We start from the raw sequence: 12095 nt of genomic DNA on the forward strand, positions 1-12095 counted from the left end.
CCTGGATACCGTTCATTGGGATGCAGGGGCACTCAAGTGAGCCCCCATTGCATGGGGCAGACAGCAAAAGATTTCAGGCCCCACAAGAAATGCTGTCACGTGATTGATTGTGCCACATAGCAGCGGTTCACTTCAGCGCTCCCTGGATTCCAACTTTTCGTCCAAGATATGACTCAAATCAACTAAAAGCCGCACATTGCCCCCGCCCCCTCACTGACGCCGCTAAAAGTTCAAGAATCGAATAAAACAATTATAACAGCTTTTAATGCAAATATCGTTTACAAAGTAACGCACTTGTGGAGAAAGGTATGTTGCAGTACTAAAATTTCTTGGTAACGGAGATGGAAGTTCCTCAGCTAAGCAGTGTTTTCAAAACAGTCAAGAGCAGTTATAAATATCAGGCGCCAGATCAAAACAGTTCCACCGCACATTCGCATGCAATCAGGATGATTTATCACTTCCCGAAACTGGAAGATATACCCCTTCTGCCGCCAACCAAACATTGTCTGGACGCTTCTCTCGAACTCCACAAACCTGCAAGACACACCAGTGGTGATAAACTCATTCAAGATGGGGAACAATCAGCCACATCAAAAAATATCTTTACTACAAACAAATTATGGGTTCCTATACCTCTTGTTGGCCACCAGCTATCCGACTGTACTTTTTGTCATGACTATGAAGATACCCACCAGTATCAACGTGTTTAAGTCTTATCCTTTGGTCTTGTCTCCAGGTTTTCCCATTGACCTCAATCTCAAGCCTAACAAAGGCCAATAGAACGATGAGCAAACCGGTGTGTGTGTGTAGGGGGGGGGATGGGAGGAGAGAGAGAGAGAGAGACCTCCAGTAATCTCCTGTGTCCGACTCTGCATCCTCACCAAAGCAGCTCACCTTCACACAACAAATGCAGGGTTCATTTATAAGAACAGATGTGAGCAGAATACAATGAGATACCAGAGAACAAGGTCTTACATGTTCAAAGAAACAGAAAATGTATATAAGAACAAGGCCTCATATCTTCAAAGAAATAGAAAATGCATAACACGCGATGTTCATGACATGCGGAATCACGTTTACTAGTGGCATCAATCATGCAATCTCAGAGCACTGGATAACGATTTCAAAGTTGGCTGACAAGAGTAGATTCCTGAGAAGTGTGGTTGCATGACTGATGCCACTAGTAGAAGTTGGTTGTAACTGATCCTTTCATCCACCTAGAAAACCGAAGCCAGAAGTTGTGGATTTCTTCTAATCAAGCAAAGGGTGAGCACCAACCATGAGAAATGGTTTCCCATAACTTCAATGAAAGTAGAAGTTTTACACATAAACAAGTGCATACATTCTTAGTTACAAGCCTCTTATAGCCAATGCCTTTCTCTCATCCCTTTTCCACTACCAAGTCTCTCTCTCTCTCTCTCTCTCTCTCTCTCTCTCTCTCTCTCTCTCTCTCTCTCTCTCTCTCTCTCTCTCTCTCTCTCTCTCCTGGTTTACTGCATTGATGGGGTCAAATGAGATAGCAGGATGATTGGGTTGCACTATTATGACCAAGGGGTCTCAGGTTTGAATCCCAGGGAGATTGTCCCTCAACTTGCCAAGCAAGAAAATATAAACAAAAAAAAAAGGTTCAGCGTGTTATGGGTCATTTATTACTCATACTAATTTAACTTTCTTTTAGGGCACGTTTGGAAGAGAGAAAAACTCTGATAGGAAAAGAAAGTTTTGCCCATGAGAGTTTTTGATATGAGAAGTTTTTCAAAAGAAAGTTTTTTGCTTGTTTGTGTAGCATGAGAAAAATAGAGTGGGAAAATGTGAATAAATGAGAGGAGGAAGGTGGTGGTGATGGTGGGTGGTAAGATGGATGGTGGGGAGTGTAAAAATAATTTCTCTTTGTAGGAAACATTCCTCCCCCCCCCCCACACACACACACACATGGAGGAATGTTTTCTATCAAAAAGTGTACTTTTTATAAAAAGTCTCTCGTTTGGAAGGGTCGTACGGATTTTCCATTTTGCATCACTTTTCCTACATCTTTCTCTCTTCCAAACGTGCCCTTAAGGTATTATCATTTTTCTGAGGTGCTTTGGGTGTTATTAGAAACTTTCAAGAAGTTGCTCAAGAGTTCAAAATATTAAAGGTTTGTTCTCTATATTGCAATTATTTATTTCACTAGTTCTTTTTTGGAGTTGTCAAAGAAGTAAATTCCTCATTCAATTTCTAGATCCTGGACATAGGGATGGTCCAATAGTCGTCTTAAATACTAAGGGCAATAGGTGCCAAAAATTAAATGATTTTTTTTGTTTGTCGTTCTTGACATGTGTTCGGATAATATAATTAGAAATTTGTATAGTCATTTTTCATATAGTTTTTCAAAAAAAAAGGTGTCACATGGCACATGATACTTTTTTAGAAACTCACAAACTACCACTTAAAACTCTCTCTTAATAATAGCCACAGAATGAGAAAATTTCTCATCTAAAACATCTTGCCAAAATTTCTTATCTCTTTAAATGGTCTTTTTTCTTCTTTTTACCTTTTCTCTCCATAATAGACTAATAGCCATAAAATGAGAAAATCACTCCTTATCTAAAACATCTTGCCCAAAATTTCTTAACTCTCTTTAAATGCTTCTTTTTCTACTTACCTTTTAACTACGGTAAGTATGGATTTTTTTTTACTTTTTAATGTGGTAACTATATTTAATGTCATAATTCATTTTATTCGTCAAAAAAAAAATTTGTAAACATGACATTATCCAGAGCCCAACCAGATGGATGGGATTTATTGCTAGCATGTATAAAGTGCACTATCATAGATTCACATGAAAAGGAGTCTGGTTCACTCAAGTTGCTAAGATGGTGAATTGCAGTTTGCTGCCCAAACTGAAAAACCTGAATTTCATACAAGATCCTGAGTCACAATCCAAAAATCAGATCCAATGTTGGGTCAAGCATGAACCAACCCATTTGCATCCTTAATACTTTCATGGACCTTTTTCCATTTTTTTTAATAGGTAAGCTAGGGGATAACCCTGTACAGGGGGTTTGGGCACGTACCCACGTGACATAAGTGAGTTACCATGGTCCTTACCTCAAGATTGCCAGATATGGGGGACACATGCAAATGACTATGAAGCCATTTTCGGGTTTTCATGTGCTGCAAACGGATAATAGTCCCAGTTTCGATAACATCCCCTTGCTTTGCCGGTGTACCAGGCTGAGGACTTACAATCTGCAGAAAAAATTATAGAATATTAACACTGACCAAAGAGAAGATAAACTGCAAGTATTCATGTGAACTAAATGTTCAATAGCAAGTCCAACATGGAAAACTAAAATGCAAATGGTTCAAACTCCAAAGCAGCAACTATCGTCCATATACAAGACAAACACAATAAATTCATATTTGTCAAGAAAATTATATTCCTTTAGTATAACACCTTAGTAATGTATATATAGGCTTTGCCACTACGCATGTGGGTCATATCTTCGCCAGATTCCAACCCAACCCATTAGAAAACAGACATACAAGTAAAAAAAATGTTTGATTTCTATTCAAAGAATGCATCAAACCCAGAACCAAAAGTTTTGGGTTCAGTCGGATCCAGGTTTGAAATCGACAAATAAATAATCAAAACCAGGTCCAACCCGGCCCAACTGATGCGTTAAGCTACCTTAACCTGCCCATTTTGGAATATAAAACATGAAAGAGGGGCATGTTCAATAAATTTATATTTGTTCAATATATCAATAGAGAGAACTTGACAAGAAAATTATATTCTTTTAGTATAACACCCTAGTAATGTATATATAAGCTTTTCCACTACGCAAATATGTTCACAGCAGGGCTGCATGTGGGTCAGATCTTGGCCTGATTCCAACCCAACCGAAGAGAAAACAGACGGATACAGGTAAAAATTTGATTTCGTTTCAAAGAATGCAACAAACCCAGAACCAAAAGTTTTGGGTTCAGTCGGATCCAGGTCAGAATTGGACAAATAAATAATCAAAACCAGGTCCCACCCGACCCGACTGATCTGTTAAGCTACCTTAACCTGCCCATTTTGCAAAGTAAAACATGAAAGAGGGACATGTTGAACATATATATAGGCACCAATGGATAAAATAACCATGTCATGTTTTAATACTACTGTCAGTTGCCACCACCGAACAGTTTTCTCCAAAGATGCAACTTATACTCCTTAGATATTGCAGAAATGCCACTGGTCGATGGATTTTTTAAAGTGACTTATGCTCTTTAGATATTACAAAAATGCCATCACCTAATGGTTGGGTAGTGGATCCAGTACCAAGGAAATAGGATTTGGTCACAAACTGGAATTTTTTGTGTTCCAAGTCGGATCCAGACTAAAAACCAGGCCCACCTCTTTAAAGTAGGACCTAGTACCAATTTTGCCTAAGTTGACCTAGATTCAACTCATTTGCAACACTAGTTCACAGCATAGCACACATTGACCAACACAATAACAAGGTCATCGCCAGAACTACTAATAGTTAATTAGAAGAAATATGCCATCTTAAACATATCAATTCATCCTCAATTTTCAGATGTGCTTCACATGCAGCCAGAAACTCCAAAAAACAAGGAAACATGCAGATGAAGTCATCAATGCACCCTTTCCACATGAATCGAAACCATGAGAGCTCCCTCGCATGCAAATTCAGCATGCTAATTCTATGCAGAAAATTAGAATCTGACATATACAGATAAAAATGGAATATCCAGAAAATATTCACGATAAAATACTCCAAAAAAGGATTTTTCAATTATTTATTTAGAACTTGCATATTTGAAAAGCCTCAAAAGTAGGAAGTTACCCATTCTACCCCTTCCTACTTCTCTTCTCTTGAAAATGTGAAACTACTCCGCCCTTTTTTCTCTTTGAAAACAAGAAACTACCTCATTCTCCAATTTTATGATTTTTTTTCAGACATTTACATGATAAAAATAAAAATGATTTCTTAAAGTTTAGAACCTGTGATTTACCATAATACCATAAATGACTGTCAAAAAGGAAATGAGTGACACATACCAGCCAAAACAACAGTTAGACAATCTAGAAGAAAATATTGGTCTTTTAACTCCAAAAGACCTCCCCAATAGTGTTAAGTGTACCAACTGCTTAAGGACAGTCTCCTAGAACAAATAAAAAATAAAACAAATGGGCATAAAGATTTGGTTACAAAATCACTATACAATGGGGAGGATCAAGAGAAGTCCCACTTGAGGAATGAACATTCTCTGGATTCAGATAGGAAATGTAGAGAAAATTACACCCTCATATAAATTATAGAAAAAGCACCTTTTTGGTTCATTGCAAGGGAAATCTGATTCAAAAATATATATATGTACATGTATAGGTCGACGTTTTCATGCACATATACATGTATGTAGTTATTTCTTGAGGTATCAATTTCCTTAGAATATTTAGTTTTGAAATATCATATTTTTGGTATTTATAGGTATCGATTTTATTGGTTTGATATGAGCATGTTATCGATTTTTCTTTGCTTAAGCATGTAGTCAATTTTGACTTTTGATATGCATAGATACATGTTGATTTCTTCTTTTAGCCAAGCATGTTGAATATATATATATATATATATATATATATATATATATATATATATATATATATATATATATATATATTATGCTTGGATCCACCTTGATATTTGATGATTTTTGCTTATGTTCTGAAAAAAATATAAAATTATTGGTTGGTTCAGTTTTCGGCTGACTAGACTTGCCGATATGCTCTTGAGAGAAGTCTGATCAGACTGCCGATGTGTTTACATGAGCAATCTAATCAGGCTGTTGAAGGGTGTGTGTTGTGCAATCTGATCAGGTTGTCGATGTGTGTGAGCATGTGCAATTTGATCAGATCGGCACTATGAGTGTGGGTGTAGTCTGATCAGACTGGCGTACATGTCGTATGTGTCTGATCTGCCAATAGATTATTTTCTTTATATGTTGTTTTATTGTTATCAGATTTAATTATTTTTTATAGCTGCTATTATATTTAATTATAGATTGTTTTGATGGTTATCGGATTTAACTATAGGTTATTTTGATGGTTGTTATCGGACTTAACTATAGGTTATTTTTTACGGTTGTTATCAGATTTAACTAAAGGTTATTTTTTATGGCTGTTATCATATTTAACTATAGGTTAGTTTTTATGACTGTTATCATAGTTAACTATAGGTTATTTTTTATGGTTGTTATTAGATTTAACTATAGATTATTTTTTATAGTTGTTATCATATTTAACTATGTCATTTTTTTTTTGTTATCATATTTAACTATAGGTTATTTTTTATTACTGTTATCATATTTAACTCTAGGTTAATTTTTTATGGCAGTTATCATATTTAACTATACGTTATTTTGATGGTGGTTATCAAATTTAACTATAGGTCATTTTTTATGGTTGTTATCAGATTTAACTATAGGTTATTTTTTATGGATGTTATCTGATTTGACTATAGGTTATTTTTTATAGTTGTTATCAGATTTAACTATATGTTATATTCGATGACTTTTGTTAGATTTAACTACATGTTATTTTGAGGATTGTTGTTATATTTAACTACATGTTATTTTGAGGACTCTTGTTAGGTTTAACTATATGTTATTTTGTTGACTGTTATCAAATCTAATTACATGTTATTTTTGTTGTTGATTATTATCGGATTTACCTGCATGTTAGTTTCGGTGTCGTGATCAAATATGTCATTGTGTGTGCAGGTACAATCTGATCAGATTTGCACCACGTTGCATGTGTGCAATCTGATCAGATCTAGCACTAGGTTGAGTGTGTGCAATCCGATCAGATCTGTTATTGTTTCTGCATGTGAAATCTGATCAGATTTTTGCCATGGTCTGTACATGTGCAATCTGATTAGACTGCCGATGGGTATGCATGTGCAATCTAATCAGACTGCCTATGTGTGTGCCTGCGTATTTTGATCAAATTTGCAGATGTCTTATGCTTATGCAATCTGGTCTGATTTGCCAATGTGGGAACTTGTGCGTTCTGATCAAATTTGCCAAGGTTTTCTGCTTTGTGCAATCTAATCAAATTTGGCAGCTTGTGTGTATGTGTAATTTGCTCAGGCTGCCGATGGATGTGTGCATGAACAATCTAATCAGATTTTTCAATGTGTGTCGATGCACAATCTTATCAGATTTGCTATTGTGCCATGTATGTTAAATCGGAACAAGTTCACTGTGTTCAGGTTCACATTCATGTGGGTTGTAGGCTTATGTATTTGATTATATATTTGATTGATTATGCATGCTCATGCAATCGAAAACCATGTTGTAAATGTGCATATCATACGCATGAATCTAAAGTTTATTTTGATGTTTGCATAAATATGAACATGTGCATGTTTGGGTATTTATGCATGAAATTGATCATGATAATAGCATCTCTTCGGATGCGTATGCGTTTGGCTTTATGTGCATTCATGTTGTGTGTTTGAATGTGCATGGTGAACATGTTTTCAAACAAGATGTGTGTTGCATGTTCACTAAAATTTTGCAAAATATGCATAAATCACTTTTGAGATGTTTTTGTGGTCAGATGTAAACCACTCTGGGCCGTGTAGTCCAGAAGCATGTGTTGATCTACTTATTGTTGATTTTATTTATGCATTACAAAATTTATTTTTAAAAATTACTGGTTTTTCAAAATTAATTGCATTGCTAAATTTATGTGGGTCAGGGCCCGAAGTTAGTTTTGCATGTAAATTTGCAAAATAGTTCGTGTAAAGAACTTGAAATTGTTTAAAAGGTAAAAGAGACCAAACAGTGTAATTAATTTCTTCTTTAATGTCCATTTTACAATGTAAAAATCTTGGATAGCGGTCATGGAGAATCGTGAGGATACCAAAACTTCGTGTGCGATTGTGTCTCTGAACCTGATGTGGTGGTTCACCTTCAGGCCACGATTTTAGGGAAATTCGGTCACTTTGATTGGGGATGGTGTTGTTGACTCAGTTGTAGTTATTGGTATACCAAGAAAGTAACATCAATGGTTTAGTATTTTGATTGATGTCCCAGCATTAAATGAGAATTCCTAATGTTCCAATGGAAATATGAGGATTTCTGATATCGATCGAGGAACAGGTGTTGAACTCAGTTATAAAATACAAATTGTTTGTTAAGCTACAATTGGAAACCTAACTTGGACTTCAAAAATTTGTGTCTGTTTTGAGTATATGCGGGTTTAAAAAAAAAGTAGAAACTAAATTTGTGTATATTTAATAGGGACAAGCATGCAAAAGCAACTATGATAAATAACTTAATAAATTATTCATGCATGTGCATTGAATCATGCATATTTACTGTCCAGCATTAGTTCATGCATTTATGCTTATTCTGTTTTGCATGATAATTATTATTGCATGATATTTGTTTAAATGCTTGAATGGTAAGTTGATTGTGGTAAATTGTTATTGTGATATTTTTCTAAAATTTATGCATGAATTTGGTTGATGTTATTTCCTTAATGTTTGAATTTTTAGAAGAATTCGTACAAAGGACTTTGGTTCTTATCCGTTTTCATAAAACTGATTTACAGGATCGGATGCTCAGTGAAGTCCTGACCAGATAACTGGAAATTGTGAACCCTGTGACTGACTTCTGGGTTCTGATAGGATGGCTCTTATGTGATAAACAATTTTACTGTCTCAGTTTATTTGACACTATTTATTGATTAATAAAGTTTGATTATTCTTCGTCGATTTAATTGCTCAGTTTAGATTTTAGTTTGGAATATTAAATCTATGAGACCTCGGATCCTTAGGTTTGTTTTCGCAATTTTTAAAAAAAAAATCACTATTTTTACGAGGGTTAGTTGGGGTTGTTACAGAGTTGGTATTAGAGCCAGACCGCAAAACTATGCATTGAACTATTTTGGGATACTAATTTGTCTTGTATAAGACAGAATCGGTATTAGAGCCCTATTAGATATGTGAGAACTACTACCAGAAAGTCACAACTCGTACTCTAGAAGCAGTCTACATCACTGATAAAAGCTATTTTGTAAATATTTTTTTAGTGTTGTGAATTAAAATTTTGAATTTCTATATTGAATTTCTATATTGTCGACTATAGGGATAATTTTATTTAATTCCATATGTGAATTAAAATTTGTGTTTGTATGATCGTGATTGTAGTTATGGATCAATCCTAAAAGGGGTAGGTTTGATCAGGGTACGAATTTACTAATAATTCTTTATGTTATAGATGTATACCCGTGTTTGCGCTTCGTCTTCTAGCGTTCCAACAGACCGTCAAGAGCAAAGAGATTTTCTCCGGTATGCCCTCAACACCCTGGCAGCGACTGTAACGACCCCAACTCATACTCCTTGAAAAATGCAGAATTTTTATTTTTTTTACAAGTGCGGAAACAATCCCAGAAACCCGGGGTCTTTACAGTTTCACTCCCAATTGAATAACCAAACACACCGCAATAGAGCTTTCACTTATCATCCCAACCCATAGCAACTCATTATTTATTAATTTGAAAGAAAAAATGTTTAAACAATAATTGCAAAAGACATATCAAAGTTATTTTAAATGATATAAAAGTAAATAACGAAAAATTGAGTCACACTGTCCTTCTGTAAACCATCCAGCAAGAATGTGACACTCGTAACTCTCTCAGAAACCAGTCGCTTCACTGCTCACCTGCGACTGCAAAAAATCATAGAAGTAGGGTATCAGAACCGAAATCCTGAGCACAGGTACTTCTAATAAAACAAGTGAGCATAACGAATACAAATAAGATTTCATGCAATCATTTAGGAGGAAGCAATTATGACAACTTTATAACTTCAACTAAGTATCCATGCAATAGGGAATAATTTCTAAGTATAAAGAATCATTAAACAACAGCATGAATCACAATTTAAGTAAGCAAGACATTAGAGATTAAACATCATGCATCCACCAACATGTAACAAATAAGGTAACAGATAACATATGCATGTTCTAATGCATAGCAGGAATATGCATGATTTATGTGCAATGCATGAACATTTCATCATCTTTCATTAAAGTTTCTATTTCCATTTGCATGCCCTATTAAATGCATACAATTTAAGTTCCTCTTTTTTAATTATCGTTGTCCGCATCCCCGAGGTCAAGTTAGGATCTCAGGGTAGCTTAACACACAATTTGTATTTTATTACTGGGTTTCAAACTTAGCCCTCGACCGATATCAAGAAACAACACCGTCCATCGGAACATTAGACCTCCCCATCTAATGTCGGGGACACAAGGGACACCCTACGCCCACAAGTGTCACTTCCTTGGTACCAAAACAACAACTGTGTCGAACACACCACCCCCAGGTAAAGTGACGGACTCTCCCTAAAACCGTGGCTAGGAGAAGGAACCTCAATATCGGGTTCAGGGGACAAAAATAAAGCACACGGAGTTTTTGTATCCTCACAGTCTCCCCAAGACCGGATCTCTAAGATCTCCATTCTCCATATGGGAGATCTAGAACGTATATTACACTGTTCTTATTCATTATCTTTTTATTAAAAGCCAATTATTGAGTTTTGCAATTCAGCATGCAAAAACAAGGCAAAAACTCGCATCTACCCTTACGAGAACTATCACGGGACTCCCGCCCGTGGAAACACATAGAACAGTGCAACATAGTGCAAATAAAAATAAATGTGATTTTTGGGATGCATTTAAACAATTAAAGAAAGAGCAAACAAAAGCTTAAGGCTCTCCAGGCCTCTGATGATTCATTTAAACCATCCATGAACCACAATGCATTACCTTTGAATGCTTCACAATGCATATTCTTATACGCCAATTAAAGATGCACATATAACAATGATGAGCATATGCATGTGCATGAGTTCACAATTTCATATTCATAGCTTGCTTCCAATTGATTCTCATTCATGTCAAGTGCATGACTTCAATTCAATGTATTTATTCATGGCAAATGCATGCTTTGATTTACATACTTATGTCACATGCCAGCTTACATTCAGGGATCTCTTTAAACATGTGACCCCTTGGGCAACTAATACATATGCAATATAAATCTAAAATTTCAGATCTTACACATGCTCACAAAATTTTCATGTAGCTACACTCATGCATAACCCATTTATTAAATTAGGCACATGTATATGGGTCTACTATACATTACTTTGATTAAGCACATTGCATCAATTTAATACCCCAAAGCCTTTCATTCATAACATGTATTAGAAGCAACACACAAGTACATAACCATGATCTCGAGTTTAACATGCATACCAATTGTAAAATTAACTCCTACGGATGTAACATATTGATCTTCAGTTAAGCAAACACAGGGAACCAAAGACAGATGATTAATTCTCATAGATGTGACAAGCCAGGGAATTTAACGCCAAATAAACTACAGGAAGCTATAAGTGGATGATATGAGAATGAGTTATCTTTCTACTCAAAGCAAACTATGACTTCAGTACATGTTTAATCCATCTCAGAAGTCAAAGATATTGTTAGTTGTCCATGCCACGTTAATATGCACTGCACATATTGTTAATTCTTTGAAAGTATTTTATGATTCAATGAAACTTCTAGGGATGTAGTGATAGTGCATTAATTAAATGGTTCAAATCAATTGAATCAGAGGGGCAGTAACCAAAGGTTGCGTAGTTTCCTTGAAGTAAATCAAAACAGCACAACTATGAAAAAAAAATAGAACAGACAAAATCCTAACATATTATATACACTAAAGAAATATACAAATATTGCCAGTGAGGTTAACATGACAGGCTAAAAATCATGATGGGTTCACGTTAAAGCTGAACCCCAAGACAATGTTACATGATCAACACAAGAGAAAAACTTGTCTTGCACAGGATAGTTCAACTTTAGTACCAACACTCTACTTATCAACGTTAGGAACCAACACGGCATCTGCTGAAATCAAGACATCCACATTGTACTAGCAAGTAAGAAAGACAAAATTTGGATGGAAATCTACAAGTAATCGCCGACAACAAGCAGCATGTATTATAAATCACCTAAAAGGTATAATA

General features: G+C 35.4%; 1 protein-coding gene across 1 annotated transcript in view; it reads right to left on the reverse strand.

Annotated features, from left to right (window-relative positions):
• Nucleotides 1-242: 242 nt before the first annotated feature.
• The window catches only part of LOC149849172 (stromal cell-derived factor 2-like protein), a 66147-nt gene continuing 54294 nt past the window's right edge, over nucleotides 243-12095 (reverse strand). Inside the window, exons 3-6 of the mRNA XM_089998819.1 lie at nucleotides 3091-3231; nucleotides 845-894; nucleotides 634-763; nucleotides 243-534 (exon numbers count right to left, since the gene is read on the reverse strand). Of these exons, the coding sequence (XP_089854945.1) occupies nucleotides 442-534; nucleotides 634-763; nucleotides 845-894; nucleotides 3091-3231 (414 nt within the window). The 3' untranslated portion in view covers nucleotides 243-441. The remainder of the gene's footprint in view (nucleotides 535-633; nucleotides 764-844; nucleotides 895-3090; nucleotides 3232-12095) is intronic.

The sequence above is a fragment of the Nuphar pumila genome, chromosome 1 (genome assembly GCF_984573655.1).
Source record: "Nuphar pumila chromosome 1, dmNupPumi1.hap1.1, whole genome shotgun sequence".
In the NCBI taxonomy this organism is placed as follows: domain Eukaryota; kingdom Viridiplantae; phylum Streptophyta; class Magnoliopsida; order Nymphaeales; family Nymphaeaceae; genus Nuphar; species Nuphar pumila.